The sequence below is a fragment of the Triticum aestivum genome, chromosome 3A (assembly GCF_018294505.1).
Source record: "Triticum aestivum cultivar Chinese Spring chromosome 3A, IWGSC CS RefSeq v2.1, whole genome shotgun sequence".
NCBI classification, from domain to species: domain Eukaryota; kingdom Viridiplantae; phylum Streptophyta; class Magnoliopsida; order Poales; family Poaceae; genus Triticum; species Triticum aestivum.
The window spans coordinates 20,599,385-20,621,484 of NC_057800.1; the positions used below are offsets into that span (position 1 = coordinate 20,599,385).

At 52.9% G+C, this 22,100-nt stretch overlaps 2 protein-coding genes across 3 annotated transcripts; one reads left to right on the forward strand and one right to left on the reverse strand.

Moving 5' to 3' along the window:
* Nucleotides 1–13,789: 13,789 nt before the first annotated feature.
* Nucleotides 13,790–18,428, forward strand: LOC123059912 (serine-rich adhesin for platelets). 2 transcript variants are annotated; one of them, XM_044482463.1, is made up of 3 exons: nt 13,790–16,399; nt 16,791–16,920; nt 17,496–18,428. In XM_044482463.1, the coding sequence occupies exons 1-3, from the start codon at nt 14,570–14,572 to the stop codon at nt 18,185–18,187; spliced, it is 2,652 nt and encodes an 883-aa protein (XP_044338398.1). In that variant the 5' UTR covers nt 13,790–14,569; the 3' UTR covers nt 18,188–18,428. The 2 variants fall into 2 exon arrangements, with proteins under 2 accessions (XP_044338398.1, XP_044338397.1); XM_044482462.1 differs by having other exon boundaries at nt 13,795–16,399; nt 16,785–16,920.
* Nucleotides 18,429–19,563: 1,135 nt separating this feature from the next.
* Nucleotides 19,564–20,473, reverse strand: LOC123057628 (uncharacterized). The gene has a single exon (XM_044480558.1). The coding sequence runs from the start codon at nt 20,370–20,372 to the stop codon at nt 19,812–19,814; it is 561 nt and encodes a 186-aa protein (XP_044336493.1). The 5' UTR covers nt 20,373–20,473; the 3' UTR covers nt 19,564–19,811.
* Between the last annotated feature and the right edge of the window lie 1,627 nt (nt 20,474–22,100).

Sequence of the window (22,100 nt, forward strand, 5' to 3'; positions counted from 1 at the left end):
CCTGATGACTCGACTGAATGAAGTCCCAGATCGAGTGGTGGAATGGAAGAAATCTTCTGCTAGATGTGGCGCTGACATCGCTCTGTCTCTGGTCCGCGTCCACTGCAAGGAGGCGCGAGAAGAAAAGTTGGCCGCCATCCAAGTTGCCAATACCAGGAAGAACAACTTTCAAGACTTCATGGAGACTTTCATTGCTGCTACCACTCGCATTGCAGACGGGATCGACTTGGACGAGTTTGTCGCCCCTTCCAGTCCTCCGCCCGAGGAATAAAAACTTTTATGCTTCACTTTAAATTTGCCTCGGAATGCCGAGTGGATTTTGTAACCATTAAACTCTGTCGAGCTGGAGGCTCGAGTACTTTGATCTGCGGTCTAGGACCTTTGGATCTTATATGAACTTGATTTATCATTGAATATCTTCATGAATTATCTGTCGAGTGGAACTTGTTCTTCACTCGAAATAACTTTGTATTTGTGGTGCAGCTCCGAAGGAGAAGGTAGCAGTCGATTTGCACCTCGTCGTCCTTGCAGATTGGGATGTGTTCCGTACTTAGGCGAGCACTGGGCTGCAGCTAAGCCTCCGAGTGGAAGGTCTGCTCTCCACTCGGTAGGATTTTAAAAACTTAGGCGAGTACTGGATTGCAGCTAAGCCCCCGAGTGGGAGGTCTGCTCTCCACTCGGTAGGATTTTTTCAAACTTAGGCGAGTACTGGACTGCAGCTAAGCCCCCGAGTGGGAGGTCTGCTCTCCACTCGGTAGGATTTTTTCAAACTTAGGCGAGTACTGGACTGCAGCTAAGCCCCCGAGTGGGAGGTCTGCTCTCCACTCGATAGGATTTTTTCAAACTTAGGCGAGTACTGGACTGCAGCTAAGCCCCCGAGTGGGAGGTCTGCTCACCACTCGGTAGGATTTTTAAATACTCAGGCGAGCACTGGGCTGCAACTAAGCCTCCGAGTGGGAGGTTTGCTCTCCACTCGGTAGGATTTTTAAATACTTAGGCGAGCACTGGGCTGCAGCTAAGCCTCCGAGTGGGAGTCTGGCTCACCACTCGGTAGGATTTTTAAACACTTAGGCGAGCACTGGGCTGCAGCTAAGCCTCCGAGTGGGAGTCTGGCTCACCACTCGGTAGGATTTTTAAACACTTAGGTGAGCACTAGGCTGCAGCTAAGCCTCCGAGTGGGAGTCTGGCTCACCACTCGGTAGGATTTTTAAACACTTAGGCGAGCATTGGGCTGCAGCTAAGCCTCCGAGTGGGAGTCTGGCTCACCACTCGGTAGGATTTTTAAACATTTAGGCGAGCACTGGGCTGCAGCTAAGCCTTCGAGTGGGAGGTTTGCTCTCCACTCGGTAGGATTTTTAAACACTTAGGCGAGTACTGGACTGCAGCTAAGCCCCCGAGTGGGAGGTCTGCTCTCCACTCTGTAGGATTTTTTCAAACTTAGGCGAGTACTGGACTGCAGCTAAGCCCCCGAGTGGGAGGTCTGCTCTCCACTCGGTAGGATTTTTTCAAACTTAGGTGAGTAGTGGACTGCAGCTAAGCCCCCGAGTGGGAGGTCTGCTCTCCACTCGGTAGGATTTTTTTAAACTTAGGTGAGTACTGGACTGCAGCTAAGCCCCCGAGTGGGAGGTCTGCTCACCACTCGGTAGGATTTTTAAACACTTAGGCGAGCACTGGGCTGCAGCTAAGCCTCCGAGTGGGAGTCTGACTCACCACTCGGTAGGATTTTTAAACACTTAGGCGAGCACTGGGCTGCAGCTAAGCCTCCGAGTGGGAGTCTGGCTCACCACTCGGTAGGATTTTTAAACACTTAGGCGAGCACTGGGCTGCAGCTAAGCCTCCGAGTGGGAGGTTTGCTCTCCACTCGGTAGGATTTTTAAACACTTAGGCGAGCACTGGGCTGCAGCTAAGCCTTCGAGTGGGAGGTTTGCTCTCCACTCGGTAGGATTTTTAAACACTTAGGCGAGCACTGGGCTGCAGCTAATCCTCCGAGTGAGAGTCTGGCTCACCACTCGGTAGGATTTTTAGACACTTAGGCGAGCACTGGGCTGCAGCTAAGCCTCCGAGTGGGAGTCTGGCTCGCCACTCGGTAGGATTTTTAAACACTTAGGCGAGCACTGAGCTGCAGCTAAGCCTCCGAGTGGGAGTCTGGCTCACCACTCGGTAGGATTTTTTACAAACTTAGGCGAAACGGATTCGCAGCTAAGCCACCCACTGGGGGATTTCACACGCAAACAAAAGTGACAACAATTATAGGAAAATTTGTAACACTCTTGTCTTTGATAAATAGACTGCAGAAGTTTTTCTTATTACATCTCATCCGAGTGAGAATTCAAGTGTGAAAGGGGCGGAGCAGTTCTGCATTCCAAGCTCATGGCTCATCGATCTGGCGATCGACATTGTAAAGGTGATACGCTCCATTGTGGAGGACTCTGGTGACGATGAAGGGACCTTCCCAAGTAGGAGCGAGCTTGTGTGGTTTCTGTTGATCCACTCGGAGGACCAAATCTCCTTCTTGGAAGGCTCGACTCTTCACATTTCTGGCATGGAATTGATGCAAGTCTTGCTAATAAATGGTCAATCGGATCATAGCCATTTCTCTTTCTTCTTCCAGGAGGTCGACTGCGTCTTTCCGGGCTTGTTCTACTTCATCTTCGGTATAAAGCTCGACTCGGGGTGCATTGTGAAGTAGATCACTCGGCAGGACTGCTTCCGCTCCGTAAACCAGAAAGAACGGAGTTCTTCCAGTCGACCGATTCGGGGTAGTCCTCAATCCCCACAGAACCGACGGAAGCTCGTCGACCCAAGCGCCTGCTGCGTGCTTGAGATCACGCATCAGCCGAGGCTTTAGTCCTTTTAGAATCAGACCATTTGCCCTTTCTGCTTGTCCATTCGACTGGGGGTGGGCGACCAATGCGTAGTCGACTCGTGTGCCTTGAGAGGCGCAAAAAGCTCTGAACTTGTCTGAATCAAAGTTTGACCCATTGTCGGTGATGATGCTATGCGGGACTCCATATCTGAATGTTAACTCTCTGACGAAACTGATAGCAGTGCAAGCATCAAGATTCTTGATAGGCTTAGCTTCAATCCATTTGGTAAACTTGTCGACTGCCACAAGCACATGTGTGAAACCGCTCCTGCCTGTTCTCAATGGGCCAACCATGTCCAGTCCCCAAACAGCGAAGGGCCAGACGAGTGGAATGGTCTTCAGGGCTGATGCAGGCTTGTGCGACATGTTGGAGTAGAACTGGCACCCTTCACACTTGTCGACTATCTCTTTTGCCATTTCATTCGCTCTTGGCCAGTAAAATCCCGCTCGGTATGCTTTAGCCACAATGGTCCGAGAGGACGCATGATGACCACAGGTCCCCGAGTGGATATCATCAAGGATTATCTGACCTTCTTCTGGTGTTATACACTTCTGACCGACTCCAGTCGCGCTTTCTCTATACAACTGTCCCTTTATGACTGTAAAGGCCTTGGATCGATGGACGATCTGTCGAGCCTCTTCTTCGTCCTCCGGGAGTTCCTTTCTCAGGATATACGCGATGTACGGTATCGTCCAGTCAGGGGTGATTGCCAAAACTTCCATGATTAGGTCGACCACTGCCGGAATTTCAACTTCAGTCGGATCTGTGGCACTCTTTGGCTGCGGGGCTTCATCTGTAAAAGGATCTTCTTGGACTGATGGCGAGTGGATGTGTTCCAAAAACACATTGCTGGGGATGGCTTCTCTCTTGGAGCCTATCTTTGCCAAATCATCAGCCGCTTGATTTTTCAGTCGGGGGATGTGATGAAGCTCTAACCCCTCGAATTTCTTCTCTAACTTTCTCACTGCATTGCAATAACCAGTCATAGCTGGACTTCTGACGTCCCATTCTTTCATCACCTGATTAACCACCAAATCTGAGTCGCCATAGACCATGAGGCGACGGACGCCGAGTGAAATGGCCATGCGCAACCCATACAAAAGTGCTTCATATTCTGCTTCGTTATTGGAGGAATCGAAGTGAATCTGGAGAACATATCTGAGCTTATCTCCTCGGGGGGAAACCAATACTACCCCAGCACCGGAACCATTCAACATCTTAGATCCATCGAAGAACATGGTCCAGTGCTCCGAGTGAACTTGAGTCGGAAGTTGCTGTTCGATCCACTCGGCGACGAAATCTGCAATTGCTTGGGACTTGATAGCTTTCTTTGCCTCAAACTTGATATCTAGGGGAAGAAGTTCAATCGCCCATTTGGCCACTCGACCAGTTGCATCTCTGTTGTGCAAAATCTCTGATAGTGGAGCGTCGCTGACGACTGTAATGGAATGATCAGAGAAGTAATGTGCAACCTTCTTCGTGGTCATATAAATCCCATATACAAGCTTCTGGTAATGAGGATATCTTTGCTTTGAAGGAGTCAAAACTTCAGAAACATAATATACTGGGCGCTGAACTTTGAAGGCCTTTCCTTCTTCTTCCCGCTCGACCGTAAGTACTGTACTGACAACTTGTCCTGTGGCTGCAATGTAAATCAGCAAAGGCTCCTTGCTGATTGGGGCAGCAAGCACCGGCTGGGTGGAGAGCAGAGCTTTGAGCTCTGTAAACGCTGCATCAGCTTCTGGAGTCCACTCGAACTTGTCGGACTTCTTCATCAGTCGGTAAAGAGGCAATGCCTTTTCACCGAGGCGAGAGATGAATCGACTTAAAGCGGCCAAGCATCCTGTAAGCTTCTGGACGTCATGCACACGCACAGGACGTTTCATCCGGAGTATAGTACCAATTTTTTCAGGATTGGCGTCGATTCCCCGTTCGGAAACGAGAAAACCGAGTAACTTCCCACCTGGAACTCCGAACGTGCACTTTGACGGATTGAGCTTGATATCATACCTCCTGAGGTTGGCAAAGGTTTCAGCAAGGTCAGTCAGCAGGTCGGAACCCTTCCGTGACTTGACCACAATATCATCCATGTATGCCTCCACATTCCGACTGATTTGAGTGAGCAAACACTTCTGAATCATCCTCATGAACGTGGCTCCGGCATTCTTGAGGCCGAACGGCATGGTGACATAACAGAAGCACCCGAATGGAGTGATGAAAGCTGTTTTGATCTCGTCGGGCCCGTACAGACGGATCTGATGGTACCCGGAATAGGCGTCTAGGAAAGACAAACGCTCACATCCCGCAGTCGAGTCGACTATCTGGTCGATGCGGGGGAGAGGAAAATGATCTTTCGGGCAGGCCCGATTGATATGCTTGAAATCAATGCACATGCGAAGTGACTTGTCCTTCTTGGGGACCATGACAACATTGGCGAGCCACTCGGAGTGGTAAATTTCTCGGATGAACTCCGCTGCTAAGAGCCGAGCCACCTCCTCGCCAATGGCCTTCCTCTTCTGGACGGCGGACCGTCGAAGATGTTCTTTCACAGGTTTAAATTTTGGGTCGACTCGTAGACGGTGCTCAGCCAGCCCCCTGGGAACTCCAGGCATGTCAGCAGGCTTCCATGCGAAGATGTCCCAGTTCTCACGGAGGAACTGGATGAGCGCTTCTTCCTATTTGGAGTCGACCGTCGTTGAGATGTGAGTCGGAGCAGCGTTTGGATCGGTCGGGTGAATGTGAACTGCCTTCGTTTCACCGGACGACTGAAAAGCTGATTCTGAAGCAGGCTTCTTAGCTCGTAGCAACTCACTCGGATCTGCAGTCTTCTGATACTCTTGCAGCTCGACCACCGCCATCTGAGCGTCAGCAATCTTTGAGCCTTTCTGAAAACACTCTTCTGCTTTCTTCCGATTGCCTGTAACAGTGATCACACCTTTGGGACCAGGCATCTTCAATTTGAGATACACATAACATGGTCGAGCCATGAAGCGTGCATAAGCTGGCCTGCCCAAAATAGCGTGATAAGCACTTTGGAAATCCACAACTTCGAATGTCAACTTTTCCTTGCGGTAATTCTTGGAATCACCGAAAACCACATCAAGAGCAATTTGGCCGAGTGACTCGGCTTTCTTCCCAGGAATGACTCCATGGAAACTCATGTTACTGGTGCTGAGCCTGGACATCGGAATGCCCATCCCTTTCAATGTTTCTGCATACAGTATGTTCAAACCGCTGCCTCCATCCATCAGGACTTTGGTCAGTCGAGTGCCTTCGACAACTGGGTCGACCACCAGAGCTTGCCTCCCAGGGGTGGCAATGTGCGTAGGGTGATCAGACTGGTCGAATGTGATGGCAGTCTGGGACCACTTCAGATAATTGGGTGTTGCCGGAGCAACCATATTTACCTCACGGTTAATAACCTTCAGTCGACTTTTGCTCTCAACATCAGCAAAAATCATCAGGGTGGAATTGACCTGGGGGTACCCATCGTCACTATCTTCCTTGTCCTCAACTTTGTCCGACTCCTTTTCCTTATCTTTGGACTGCTTGCCCTGAAACTGCTGGATCAGAAGCCGACACTGTCGAGTGGTATGCTTTGGGTAAATGAGTTTACCCTCTTCATCTTTCTTGGTGTGGATGTGACACGGTAGATCCAAAACATCATTTCCATCTTGGTCTTTAACTTTCTTGGGGTTCCAAGGTCCTTTGGGTTTTCCCTTAAATTTTCCCTGGGTTACGGCCAGGGCCTCCCCAGGAGCGGCTGGCTCGGCTTTCCGCTTCTGTTTCCGACTGGAATTTCCTCCGGTTTCCTGGGCGACTGCTTTATGCTTGCCACTCCGGAGTCGATCCTCATCTTCACCATTAGCGTATTTGGTGGCAATCTCCATCATCCGATTCAGAGACATCTCTCCGGTTCGACCGAACTTCAGATTCAATTCTCTGTACTTAACGCCTTCTTTAAAGGCACAAACTGCTTGATGATCTGGTACATTTTCAACTGTGTGATGCAATGTGATCCACCTCTGGATGTAATCCCTCAGAGTTTCATTCGGTTTCTGCATGCAAGACCGCAATTCCGTAAGGCCTGCAGGTCGCTTGCATGTTCCTTCAAATGTGGTGACAAACACTCGGGAGAGATCCTCCCAAGTGTAAATGCTGCTGGGTGCTAACTGATTCAGCCACGCTCTGGCCGAGCCTTCTAACATGAGAGGCAGGTGCTTCATGGCTACCTCATCATTCCCACCGCCAATCTGGACAGCCACTCGGTAATCTTCGAGCCAAGTATCGGGCTTGGACTCACCGGTGAACTTACTAACTCCAGTCGCCAACCTGAAGTTGGGAGGAATTACAGCGGCTCTGATGGCTCGACTGAAACACTCCGGCCCTGAAACATGTACTCTGCTACTGGTAGGCGCATCTCTGTCGTGGCCTTCTCGGTGAGCTCTATTCCTGTCGACCAAACCTTGAACGAGAATGGATCTCGCATCAAAGCCTGGTTCCCTGGGGTCGACTGGAATTCTCCGCCCAACACTATGAGGGCGTCTGTCCACCTGCTGTCGAGGCACATATGATCCACTCCTCGGGGGAGGGGTTGGCACTCGACGTCGATCATCACGATCGAATCGGTGATCATACTGCTCATTCCTTCTGTACTGATCACGCCGGTCTCCACGTCCCTCACGCCTCGGAGGCGATCTTGGGCTGTGAGCCGACTGGACTGTATCCGCTGCAACGGATCGACTGTGGATCCTGTTCCGCGACTGAGAAACAGCGGAATTCTGGTCTCCCGCTGCCCGGAGCAACGCTCTGATTTGCAACAAGCCTCTGCCAGCCTCTGACTGGGAGGGCTGAATCGACTCTGCTATACGGGCCGCAGCCGCCAAATTCTGAATCGGAGTACGATATACCTGCGGGGGCGGAAAGAGTTGACGTCGACTGGATTCTGGAGCCCGTTGACGCGCTCGCTCGTCGAGTATTCGCTGGAGATTCTCCAGTCGAGTGCGCTCGGCCAAGTTAGCCAAGCGCGCGTCCTCCAAGGCTCGGGCCTCGGGGGTTTCTCCAACGATAGGAGTGTGGAGTGCATCCATGTTCCGGCGGCGAAGTTCCTCCCGCTGCAACGACGTGAGAGGCTCGGGGAGATACTCCTCGTGAGGACGCGACGGGTCGCCCCCATCCGCGCCTCCGTCAGTGCGGGGGAAACCAGGAGGACTGTGTGGCCCATCGATCACCAGAACCTCTGCAGCTGGGTCACCGCTGTCGCATTCGGATGCGGTCTCTGCGGAGCCAGTCGAACAGGCCGTAGAGGGATTCGTCGAGCTCGATTGCCGCGACTTGTGGGGTGGCCGACTGGCGGGCCACCGCATGCCTCACCCACCTCTGAAGCCTCGACCGACCGGAGCGCTTGCGCCGGCGAGAAACAGGGCGGGGAGATGCCACGGGAGCCGACCGATGCTGGGTCGACGGCTGCCACAGGAGGACACCACGAACGCATGCGCGAAAGTGCATCGCCCCGCGGACGGGGAGCGCGTTGAGGTCGAGTGGAGCCTCCTGAAGCCAAGCGGAGTCGTCGGCGATGAATGTGAGCACGCCGAGACGGATCTCGCGGCAATCCACCAAAGCTCCGCTCGAAACCATGATCAAGGAGATCGGAAAAAATCGCAACTTCTCAAACTAGGCGCTAAGACTCCTAGCCCCACGGTGGGCGCCAACTGTCGTGGTTCTAACTCTGACAGTGATGTAGGGGGGTATGTATGGAGAGGCTAGATCTTAGCTATGGAGGAGTTGTAAGCACACGAGGATTACGAGTTCAGGCCCTTCTCGGAGGAAGTAACAACCCTACGTCTCGGTGCCCGGAGGCGGTCGACTGAATTATGTGTGTATGAATAACAGGGGTGCCAACCCTTGATACTGAGGAGGGGGTGGCTTATATAGAGTTCGCCAGGCCCCTCCAGCCCTCAGTAATGCAAGGTTTAAAGTACATTAAGACTGGGGGTTACTGGTAACGCCCCTAATAAAGTGCTATGATAACCATAAAAGCTACTTAATGACCGACCGTTTACGTGCAGGGTGACTTTAGATCTCCTGGCAGTCGAGTGGTTGGATCTTGGTCGAGTGATTGCTTCGTGGTCGAGTGTCTTGAATCCGTCGAGTGGGATACCTCCAAGTCGATTGAAAGATGACTTCTTCTAGGAATGTCCTTGGGTAGGGTACTTAGGACAGGTCCATGCCCCTACCCTAGGTACATAGCTTCATCAACCCCCTCGGAGGCTAATGGGCCTTGTTGGGCCATAAGGGAAAGAGAGAGGGGGGGCGCCCCCCTTTCCTTCTCTTTCTCTCCCTTCCTTTCCCCCTCCTAGTAGGAGTACGAAAGAGGGGAATCCTACTCCTACTAGGAGGAGGATTCCTCCTCCTGGCGCACCAACAAGGGCCGGCCGGCCTCCCCCTTGCTCCTTTATATACAGGGGCAGGGGTACCTCTAGACATAGAAGTTGATCACAAAGATCTCTCCCAGCCGTGTGCGGTGCCCCCTCCATCATAATCCATCTCGGTCATACTGTAGCGGTGCTTAGGCGAAGCCCTGCCACGGTAGCTTCATCAACATCGTCACCACGTCGTCGTGCTGACGAAACTCTTCCCCGAGCTCTACTGGATCGTGAGTTTGCGGGACGTCACCGAGCTGAACGTGTGCTGAACGCGGAGGTGCCATACGTTTGGTATTGAGGATCGGTCGATCGTGAAGACATACGACTACATCAACCGCGTTGTCATAACGCTTCCGCTTAACGGTCTATGAGGGTACGTGGACGACACTCTCCCCTCTCGTTGCTATGCATCACCATGATCCTGCGTGTGCGTAGGAAAATTATTGAAATTACTACGTTCCCCAGCAAGCACTTCAACAAATCCACACGGTAAGCTAGGACAATCTTCGCCGGATCGATGTCCAACTCCGACCTCTTCAGGAACATCTTGGAGGCCACCAAAGCCACCAAAGCGACCTTGATCTCAAGATTCTTATCTTGGAGCTTGAACTTCTTGTCTTGCATCTCCATGAACTTGCTAAACCTCTCCGTTGTCACTGAATCCTTCACCTCGTGACATTTGACACATGCCTCCTCCTTCTTCGTCATGATGTGCTCAAACTTCTTGGTCATCTTTTTCGTCGCCCCTTGTCGCTTCACCTTCTCCTCCTCTCACTTCCTCCCCCGGTTCCTAATCATCTTCTTGGCCGGAGAAGGCCCTTCTTGTATCGAGACAATTGGATCGGCAGATTCATCTCCGCTGAGCATGGCGATCTTGCTGGAATTGGCAATAGCAGCAAGTCACTTGATTTGCCAATTCAACTTCATCCAACGATGCATAAAGATAAAGTAATCGTTATCCTTCTTGTAGTATAGCGTGCACTCACGTTCAAGCTAACAAAGGAAGATAATGGATGGTCAACAAGTTGTGATATTGAACAGATCAATGAGACCAACACATGGAGCAACGAGCCATAAAAATTACGGGGTCTTGGATTGCCGTGCCACTTTGCCACCGGGTTTTTCACTTGATTGTAAGGCTAGTCATAGTGGAAGTAACTTAGCTAGTAACATAGCGCACTTTAAATTTTTTTGCTTATGTGGCAAGTAATTAATGAGAGATGATAACATAATATGTTGCTGTAACATATCGCTTTTCAAGACAAGATAAGTCTACAAGTTAATAAATGAAGCCATCTAAGATACTACTATTATGTTACTCTGCATTATAAAGGTAGTAATGTAGGCTAGTGCCATATGCATGACACTAGCCTAATTAAGTTACTCCCCACTATGACCAGCCTAAGATGCTCTAGAATGGTGTAGCATCGATGGCTTAGCCAGTCCATATTGCGCTGAAAGATCACTTTCGCGCGGTAGGGATTATAGCACTTTTGCTCAGGAAACCAAACATGCAAAGTTTGTCAAACGCCGCCCCCTTTCGCTCGAGCAATTTGATAAAATAGCACACCTTTCCTCGTACATTGATAAAATAGCACACCTTTCTTTTTGTTAGATTAAATGACACACTTTTCCTTCAGGGTTAGATAAAATGGCACAAACTGACTTTTTTTCACAATTTCCACGTCAGGACCTACACGTTATATTATTTTGGACGATTTTACACTTTGGACTGGTTCGATCGAGAGAGGAGACGAGACGATCCAGAGGATGAGAGAACACCGGAACAGAGGAACGACGGAACCATCCACGATCTCGCCGTGATTCGTCCCCGAGCCGCCCTGTCCGCCACCTTACCGCGCGCCGCGGCCGCCGTACGCGCTGCGGGCTGCGGCTGCTTCATCGCAATGCGGGAGAAGAAGGGCGCCGCCACTTGAAGTCCCCCTGCAGCACGTGGCAGTGCAGGCCGGTCGCTCGCCGTAGCGTACGTTCGTTTGCTGGCTGTAGGTGCTTGCTCCTGTAGAAGCCTGTAGGTGGCTGCTGACTGGTATAGTTGTTTGCTTTAGCAGGGAAGTAGAGCTGAACAAGTGAAAGGCATCAGTAAATGAATAAACAATCGTACAAACATACATGTACGCAGAGAAAATATGATACAGTACAAGAGAAAAGCATCAGTAAAAAAACCGTAGCTAGCATAAGTCAGTGTCTTCTTTTTTTTTTGAGCATAAGTCAGTGTCTTCATCCATCAAATATTACTCGAAGATTACAAGAATCACGTATAGAGAGAACACGGATCAAGAGAGAAGATGGGATGAAACCTGTACGGCCAGATGCGGCGGCGGCGGCGGAACGGGTGGAGCGACAGGAGACGGGAAGAAACGGGACGAAGCGCCGGGAGATAAGGGGAGCACGTAATTGGCAGGGCCGGCGAGGCGGCGATCCATCTTCCTCGCTGCGTTTCTTTTCGCTCTGTTTCGAAACAGAGGTTCGACTGAACCAGTTTACTGCGTAGAACAGATCAAAGGGCAAAATCGTCCAAAATAATATGACGTGTAGGTCCTGACCTGAAAATTGAGAAAAATGTCTGTTTGTGCCATTTTGTCTAGCCCCGAAGGAAAAGTGTGTCATTTAATCTAACAAAAAGAAAGATGTGCTATTTTATCAACCTACGAGGAAAGGTGTGCTATTTTATCAAATTGCTCCTTTCGCTCATAGCTACGTATCGGCTAGACCGATGTGTTGGGAAGCGAAGTAATAGAGTGACTTGAACTAGGACGGCCACTGCGCCGATTGCCCGGGTGGCAACACCTTATTCTTATTGGGGCGCTTTGACATACGAGGGTCCTACTGCGGCTTCTTCCGCCGTCTTCTTTGCCGAAGTCTACACGCGTCGGGTGTTGTGCTTCGAAGACCAGGTCTTATGGGCGCCGCCACCATTGGGTTGGACAACGAACATCTCAGTGTACTCCTCCGGAGTTGCATCGATCAAGGCGACGGACGGCGAAACAATGAGAGGGAGGCGGTGGGAAGGGGAAGGCTTTCGCACGAAAGCAGTGGCGAAAATGCATCGGCACGGGCGCACGGCCTTGGTTTTGGGTGGGTCCACATTGTCCAACGCGGATCTCGCAAGACGACCCCAGTTTCATTTTGGTTCATGAGATTTCGGACATTCGGATCAGTCCGGACAATTGATGGCTCGCTTTGGATGATAAAAAAAACGTCTGGACTGTTTGAGCCGTACATTTGCGGACAGTTTGGTGATCCGCATCGGAGTTACACACACTCGCCACTTCAGTACGGTTACCAATAACATGGTCAACCTTCTTTTCGAACAAAAAAGTTCCAATAACATAAGGTTTGCATGGTGTGCGTGTCAACTTTGGCATCGCCAACCCATCATCATGGTACAACCCAACATATGCCCGGCCGATGCCACTACTCGGAACGAAATGATGCACGCCATGATGCGTGGCATCGATCATACAGCCATCGATCCATGGTCATGCATGAACATGGCAGCATGGATTGGTGAAGGGTCTCCCAAATTTCCCAATGATCGCCACTCGCCCACACGGCCGACGTCCCTGCCCGGCGGCCACCCTACCCGCCATGATTCTGCTCTTCCGAGAAGCCCTCTCCGTGAGTAACATTAACCATTGTAGTGCTAGTACAAAGGCACGGCGTCTTGTTCTCAGTAGAAGATGAGAGGAGCGTCTGCGTCCTGTTATCCGCCCTACCGATGCAAGATATACGTGCAAGCCTTATGTTATTGCAAAGCCATGGCGACGAGGACGCGAGTAGATGGCGACGAGGACGCGAGATCCCAGATGCACGTCGATCCCGAGCTGGAATCCATGGCAGCAAAGCACGGCTGCAAAGCCAAACGCGTCGCTTGCCGGAGCGGCAATGGCCACGAGGAGAGGGGAGGAGTGACAGAGTGACGGTGCTTTATCTATCTACATCTATCTATCTGGCGTCGGTGATCTGGGCGCTGCAGCCCAAACAGTGGCGGACCCGGCCGGCGTCCCAATCATGGATCCAAAAGCCGACACCGCCGCACTGTTGGCCCGTGTACAGCGCCTGACCCAGCCTCGTCACGGGGGCGCCCGTCGGTCGGTCGGTCGGCTTTGACCCATGCGGTGCACGCGCCGGCGGAGTGGACGATGCTCTCGCTTCGGTCGCTCGCTCGCTCGCCGCCTGCACGACTTGTCCCCTCGTCTCTCTCTCCGCTCCTGTCGCCGGCGCGGGCGGTGGGTGCCCGTCCACTCGCCACGAGGAGTGCCCATGCACGGAGGGCGGACGAGGAGAGCTCGTGTCGGCACCTGCGCGGCGGTGCGCCACGGCTATGCTACCTACCTACCCCTGGGCTCGATGGCCATTACGCTCTTGTCTTGTCATGTTCCCGAGGGGCACCGCCACGGCACAATCCCGGGCACGCCATGGTTAACTCGGCATGGTCATGGAGACGGGTCGTGGAAGCCACGGAGGGGGGGTGGGCTGCTCCTGTCGGTGGTCCGCGGCTTGCTCCATGGGCCATGGCTTTTGCATCAATTTTCTGAGCTTTTTTGACTGGCCGCCACGCAGAAATCTAAACGAAAAGCCGCACACTTGGGATCGCCAGGCCCCCCAACGGTGAGAGGAATAACTCCAGAACCAATTCCACTAGCTAGCTCATCTCATCATCAGCATCCAGCAGCTGGACTCACCACGATGAGAGCTCAGAGCTCCCGTTCATGGCCAGCAGCAGCCCGCCATGTCCAGTCCAGTCCAGTCGAGTCGAGCCCATCCCCTTCTCACTCACACCAGTAGCTCTGTCTGAACGCTGCTCACCTAGCTCCGTCCCCAGCCTCGGTTCCCGTGCCAGCCAGGGAGAGAAGGCTGCTGCGAGCGCTGGGCCGGCCGCTGCTCACCTGGCTTTCCTTTCCTTCCTCGCAACGCGTCGTCTTTCCCTACCCCCGTCCGCCTCACGCCGCGCCGACCCACCCCCACTGACGCCGCGGCCCGCGGCCCGCAGAGCCCCACCCGTCATCACCCACCCCCGCCGTCTCCTCGCGCCGCGTGCCGAGGTGGCGGGTAGCGAGGCCTAGGTGCCGTTGCGTGCCACCTACTACAACATCCTCCACGCCCTCGCTTTTCCGCCCCCGGACCCAAGCACGGGTCGGCGAAAACAAGTACACGCACCGCACGGCCAGGCCCAGCCGGACCTGACCGGAGCCTGGGACGGACGGAGGAGCGAGCGGCGACGCCGTTGTGGTGGCGGGAGGTGGGGGGAGGAGGATGGGCGGCGGCAGCCTGGCCATCGTGGAGAAGAAGCCGCCTTTCGGGGGCGGGGGCGCGGGGGGATGCGCCGGCAGCGTGCTGTTCCACCTCCTGGACTGGCACCGCCGGCTCGCGCGCAAGCGGCGCCTCTTCTCCCCGCGCCGCCTGCTCCCCTCGGCCGCCCGCAGCTCCTCGCTCCGCAGGCTCGCGCCGCCGCCGCCGCCCTCTCCGGCGGCCCCGCAGCCTCCTCGTCACGCGCCGAGCGCGGCCGCTGGAGCCGATGGCAAAGCTGGTGCCGCCCCTCCCGGCGTCGTCGCGCGCCTCATGGGCCTCGAGTCCTGGCCCGCCGCCCCCGGCGCGGCCGCGGCCGCGCCGCCCAGGCCGCAGAAGCAGAGGAAGGTGGAGGCGTCGGCGGGGGGAGGAGACAATGAGCCGACGCCGGTGGTGGTGATGCTGCCGCCGAGCCGGCGCCCGCCCGCGCCCGGGTCGCCCACGCACGCGCCGCGGAGCCACCACAGCGCCGACCTGCCGGCGAGGAGCCCCAGGCAGAGCCGCCTCGTGCACGCCGCCGCGTCGAGGCTGCTGGAGCCGGGCGCGCGCGCGAGCTCGAGGGCCGGCGCCAGGCTGCAGGCCATCGCGTACGCCTGCTCCTCGCCGCAGCACCGCGGCCACCCCGGCGCCCCGCAGCAGAGCTGGGGCACGCTCGAGCTCGACGACTTCCTGTCTCGCTCCGATAGCCTGTCGTTGGAGCGTCGCGCACCTCCTCCTCCGGAGCTGGATGCAGATCAACGGGGCAATGCCGTCGGTTCCCGCTGCTGGCAGGAGACAGACTCCATGAACACCATGAGCAGCACTGCTGCTGCAGGCTCAGTGACAAGCACTAGTCATACCATTGTGGTGCCAAGAGTGGATTCCTACGATGCACACATGAGTAGAGGCAGCAGCTCTGATGTGGATGCAGTGCATAGAGATTATAGAGCAAGAACTGGGGGAATGGGCAGTTATGCTGGGGTCAGATCGAGCAATGCCGGCGCCGGCGCAAGAACCGGAGAACAGAGGATGTTGCGCAAACGGGGAGCCTTGTCTAGGCCAGATGTTCCAAGGAGTGCTGTGTCTGGGAACTTGGCTAGTTCAACGCGGTCGATCGGCAATGCTCGTGAACCGGCACCTGCTAGTAGTAGGAGGGCAGCACACAATTCTGGCAGTAGTAGCATGAGGGCACCACACAATTCTGGTCCGAGGAGGGAATCGACGAGTTCGACCACCCCGCAAAGAAGCACACTAAGAGACGTGATCGACCGAAATGGGTCGGCGTCCACAAGTAGGTATACAAGCAATGCATCTGGGCAGAGAAGAGGATCACGCAAGAAAATCGACCGCGGTACCGCAGCCAGTAACAGAGGAGGCCGCAACACGGTTGCATTTGCCTCTAGTTCATCCGCGAGACCGGTATCCAGGGGTTCATCAGATGGCAAAGTTTCAGAGAACAGAGGGCTCCGAGGTACACACTCCGATACCGATTGCACAAGAAGGCCGGTGGTAGATGCCGAATGTTCTGAAGCCGAACCTTGTGCCGTGAGCGCCACATCTGAGAAAGAGGAATTTAGGAGACTGCTGAAAGCAAAGGTCAACGAGCTTGGCCTGTCTGATAGGGTTGAACCAAGCGATGGTTGTTCAGCAAACTTGACTGTGTCGGTGCTCCAAGAGCTCATTTCTGCCCTGACTAATGACACAAACACCTCAGCATCCCAAAGCAGTAACTTTTCCGACTCATCGGCTCCTCTCAATAATGCTGAGACTATATACAGTTCCAATGATCAATCACCTGAGTTTCACAAGAGTTATCAGGTCAGTTTTGACGTTGCCCTACTGCTTCATTTTGTCAACCTTTTATATCTGTTACTTATGTTTACTTCAGCAATATTGATCAGTCAATCATGAAATTACCTCTTTGATAGTATGTCCATACGATGAAACTGTAGTGCTTATACTTAACACTTTGTCTAATGGTAGAGACCGCTAAGGAAGCACTTGCTTGAATCCATGCCTGGTACATTTTGTGAATTTGTTGTTAAAAAATTGTTCCTCAAAATGAGATTGGATGTTCCCTGGTCTTTACTGAAGTAATGGTTTACCAACTTGGATGACTTGGCATTCATTGTACTGTGATCAGTGGTCACACTACTTTTTGTCTAGCTGGCTATTGAAATTTGAAAATATTCTTTTGTTCTAGTTCCAGGGTGACCAAGGGGCTGATTCTCCTGCTACGTGCACAAACGACGAGCCCAATCAGCCGAGCCCAACGTCAGTCCTCGAAGCATGCTTCTCACACGATGCTTCCTCCTCAGGAAGTCCAACTGAAAAGATTGGTACGTATTTTTTGTAACACATTGAACGTTGTGCTAGAATGTAAGGATACTTTGTAGCTAGCAGCCCCAGCAATATTCTAGCAACTTTTAGTTATCTATAAAACTAGGTAGGGCTGTGTGTATCCGCGGATGCAGAGGTTGGGAGGGTTAACCTTCTTTTTCAAAAATAAATCTATAAGGCCTGGTTGAAAGGCCTTTTCTGAAGCAAGGAAAAACTGTGCTGGGAACTAAACTCTCCCCTTTATTGATTTACTCAACATCTGTTGCTGATCTGAAGTAGAAAGAAAAATCGTGACAAAACCTTAAATGAATAGCTATGTTTTGCCTAAAATGCATTTGGCCACAAAACAGATTGCATTCATCACGATGAGCACCAAAAGAAACAACAAATAGTTTACATGTATCAGTAATGTTTGAACTATTATTATAAGACATCGTTCTGTTATGATATACTCTTTCTAGAGAGAAGCTTGAAACAGTTGTGATTTACAGAATGGGTTGGATTGGTGTAGGCTTTGGCGTGTGTAATGGAGTAGATTATGATGATAACGTATGGTTTCTCCTCCTGTCTGCAGAGAGTACAGAATTCTTTATTTCAATGGAGAACAAAATGGAAGATCTCTTCAATTTAGAGTCTGACATTGAGGATCTGGCCTTGTCCATGGACACAACGAAGACTGCTGCTGCTGCTCATGGTGGCGGCGGCAGCGCCGAAATACCATGTGTTCAAAGCTCTCCAGATCATGATTTTGAGTTCTTGGAAGGCAGGCTCCACAGCATCGGAGAGGCCATTGCAAACGCTGAGCTGCTTCTGGACAGCAGCCTCTTTTGTGGCACACCGTCAAGTCTATCTCTCCATTCTTTCATCGTCGAGATGCTGGAAACCGTTGAGGTCGTCTTCTGCGGCGGATCGGGGAGCAGCTTTGGTTTGAAGGAGGAGAACAAGTACCAACGTACCAACTTCTTGTTGGATTGCATCGTCGAGTCGCTGGACTCGAAGTTCTGCGACTTCGGGAAATGCGGGTACAAGGCTTTGTTGCGAATGCCTCTCACCCTGAGCAAGGACGTGCTGAAGAGGGAGATATCCGAAGAGATCGGCAGCTGGAGTGAGATTTCGTCGGACCGGGCCGCGGAGAAGGAGCTGGACCAGGTGGCGGCGGCGAGGTGCGACGGGTGCCGGACCGAGGCGTTCGACATCAGCATCGCCATTGAGGACGACATACTCGAGGACCTCGTCGGCGAGTTCGCCTTCGACCAATGCTGCTGAAAGTGTGGAAGTTTACTGGTTGACATGGCATTGGTCACGCATGAGTAACACTTTGCAGATATATGTACTCTATTTCTCCTCCGAAGATGTTGTACAGCGTCATGTAGTAATATGGACGCCACCACCCCCTGGTTATTTTCCCTTTTGTGTACTACTACTGGCTAACTGAAACGTGCTAAAAGTGTATGCACTGCTCTTTTTTTTAACCTTCAGAGGCATTTCCAGCTGTTTCACTGAATAATGCCAAGGACTTGCAAGCTTTTATGGTACGGTTGTAGTTCATCGTATTTCCTCTTCAGCAATTTTTGCTGGAGCTCCTGTGTACGTTGTCCAAGGCCATTTTGCCTTTTGTGTAGCGATGATGGAAGAAATCAAGGTGGATGCATTAAGATTTTCTTTTCTTTTCGGAAAGGAGGTTAACCCCCCCGGCCTCTGCATCATATTGATATTATATTGATATGTACCTTTTGCCATGATATCCAATTTGGTGTCCATGCTCAGATGAGCCCGATGAACAGTAACGCAATTAAAAAAAGAAAAAAATCGTATTTGTTTTGCAAGCAGGATGTGCATGTGCATGATGTTCGTGCAAAATTTGGTGACGTTTGGACATTCCAGGAGCCTGGCCAAAAAAAGACGAATTCAGGCATGAACAGTGAAATCCCGCATTTCAAATGTTTCTCTCAAATCCGAATTCGTTTTTTTTGTCACGAGCTGCCTGAATGTTCAAATATAACCAAATCTGACACGGACATCACACACTCAAACATCTTTCACCATAATATTTTTTTGAATTTTTTGAAATTATTTATAGTATTTTAAACGGCGTTACTATTCACTCCGGGGCTCATATGAGCCCGGGACCCAAAACGCCGCTTCCCTTTTTGCTGGATCTGTTTTGCGGAACTTGCAAACCTCTCAAGCGCTTTAACCTTGCCGGCATCAAGCCGTTGTGATCCGTGCACGAGCTCCCACTGAGTGAGCGAGTTGGAATTTTCAGTGCTGCGTTTCCTGGACTCGCTCGACCTGTTCAAGTAGAACAACTCGGCAGGAAACAGGCAAGGATCAGAGAACAAAACGGCGCCGGTTCTCGAAGCAGAGCATTCTCTGCACCCGGGAAAGCGCTCCTCGATGCACTCCACTCTGTTTTAACAATGGGAGATAAGGCAACCGCGCCTTGAGAGAAACGCTCTTATCACATTGTTTACGGCCAACTTTCCCATGATTTGCTCCGTGCTTACCACCTGCTGTTCCGCCCCTTCGGTTCTTCTGATTTTTAAATTTGTAATAGATACTCGAACGGAGATTATGAATTTTTGTGTGTGGTGTGGCGTACTGCCATGACTGAAGAATGAATACTACTAGCACCAAATACAGATTTGAAATCGGACAGCATTTATCAACACCACAACAAGACGGAATTTTGGGTAAATTCAAACACATGAGCGAACATGATACTTACTACTTGGACAACAACGCTGTGCGAGGAAGCAAGAGCAAACACACTGTAACCGAGGGAACTGCAGCTAAGATAGCTAGCGACAATTCTACCAGTGAAGACCAAGACGAAGGCGAAATGCAGAGCAGACAGAGTCGTCCATGGATCCGGCACCACGGCCTAGAGCTAGAGGAGGCGCCTCTGCTGCAGCCTCATCTCCTCGTAGAACCTCTCGATGAACCGCTCGGCGCGGCCGTCCACCTCCTCGTCCCCCTCGAACTCCTCCGCCACCTCCACCCCCTCCTCGCCGTCGGACACCTCCTCCTCGCCGTACCCGTACGACGCGCCGTCGTCAGCCGCCCGCTCGTCCTCCTGCAGAGCCTGGGGCAGGGGCAGCAGGCCGTCGAGCACGGCGACGTCGATCCCGCCGTCCCCGTCGAAGCCGCCGAAGCCGCACCCGCCGCCGCAGAGCAGCGCGGCGAGGACCGTCCTGGCCCGGCTCCGCCGCCTGGCGCGCCACGCGGAGACGCCGGGCGGGCGGGGCAGGAGCAGCGGGGAGCCGGACGGGGAGAACTGGTACTCGCCCACGTAGGCGTAGTTGTAGTGGCGCAGGCGGCGCGCGCGGCGCCTCTTGAAGAGGAGCAGGGTCGTCGCCGCCCTGGCCTTGGAGAGCGGGGTGAGCGGCAGGGTGAGGATGGCCATGGCCCTGCCGAGGATGCGGGGCGCGGAGGAAGAAGACCTCGGCATGGCCGGCCGGGTTCTTGGCTTGTCTGGTTTCCCTCTCTTTGTCACATTCGAACTGGGCCAAGGTGGCGGACACAGTGATCGTGGTGGTGGTGGTGGCTGGCTGCAGGTGGGGTGGTTTTATGGACTCGGGCTCGGGCTAGCCGTTCGCCCGATCGTGCGTGCGTGCGTACAGTACACGAAAGCTTTGCGTTGCGTCTTAAAGCGCCTTTACAGTTTACATCTCGCCATCTCGGGGCCGCGACGAAATCTGCACGACCATTACTGCCTGATGATATCTCTCTGACTTGTTGGCGTGCGTACGCACGCAGGCCTCGTGATGGATCACTCACTCACTCGGATCAGTGGGGTCGTATGGCCTTGTGTGCTACAGCGGCACTGCGGCGGTGTAAATGCGTGATTTTCTCCGGCGACCATCATGGCCGGGGTCGTATACCGCCGCGTACCGTAGCTTTTTTTTCTTTGCCGTCCGTGTTAGCAAGGGGGAAACGGCGACCCGCTCCGTGCTTTGCATACTACGGGTTAGGGTTGTTACGGTGATGAAGTAATGCGTGCGTGATTGCACCGGCTTAATTCCGGTCGTGGGGCTCAAGACTCGAGAGCAGATTACGCGCGCATGGTTGCCCAACGGCGCGCTCCAGGAGATGGAGATGGAGCGGGGTCGGTCGGGCTCTGGTGCTGGTGGTGGTGCTCGTGGGGTCGCAGCCTGGAAAGCGTCCGTCTCCGGGCCGAGGCCGGTGGCTCTGAGCTGGCCGGCCGACCGACCGACCGACCGACCCCTTTTCGAACCGAGCTAGCCGTTGCCGTTGGCGCCTCCCGAGTCTCCATGCCGCCCGCGTCACGGCCACCTGACCGGACCTGGCATGGCATACGAAACTTATTTTCAGATCCCAGCATACGTGTGTACTACTGGGGAGCTTGGGCAGCCTGTTAAAATTGGGTCGCTCCATCCGCATTCACTCCGGTCCGTCGGGTGGTTGTGGTTGGATTTGCATCTACTGACAAGCATTCACCATATACTGTACCGACGACGGTGCGGATGCGCCCGGCACCACGGCCGCCACCGGCAGCATATACTGTGCTTACGTAGTACGAGTACCACCAGGGCAGATCGGTATACGTACGTACGTACGCGAGCAGGTCGACCGATTCGTTCGTTCGTTCGTTCGTCAAAATGCGTACACCGGCGGGCGGGAGGAGCGTCCGTTTCCATTACCCAATAATATCCAAGCTTTTTTTCTTCTTCTTCTCTACTGATCTACTCCTGGATTTGGGTGTGCGAGCTACTCCTTTTTGTTTTTCGAGAGTAGTACTGTACTACGCAAAACATGCGAGCCGCTCCTACACCTACAGTACAAGACGCCGTTTGCTTTTATTTGGATCTATCTATGCGTGCCGTCCCTTGGTGGTTGTTTTCTTTGACTCGTGTGCCCGCCCGTGGACATTTACTCTGACCGGCGTCCGTGCCGGGAGCATTCCTAGGCAATGCGTGCGTGCGTGTGTGACTCTGGCTGTGCGCAAAGACAAACACAAGGGCCGGGTAATGAACGCTTTCTTGGTGAAATTCGAGAGATTGTACCATAACCACAATCTATTGTTCATCATAAAAAACAACGTGCCCTTCTTTAAGTGAACTTTGAGAACGCTTATGGTAAAATTAAATGGCATTTTATTTACCAAATGTTGAAGTTAAAGAATTTTCCTGGTCGATGATAATTTTGTGGGGCGGTA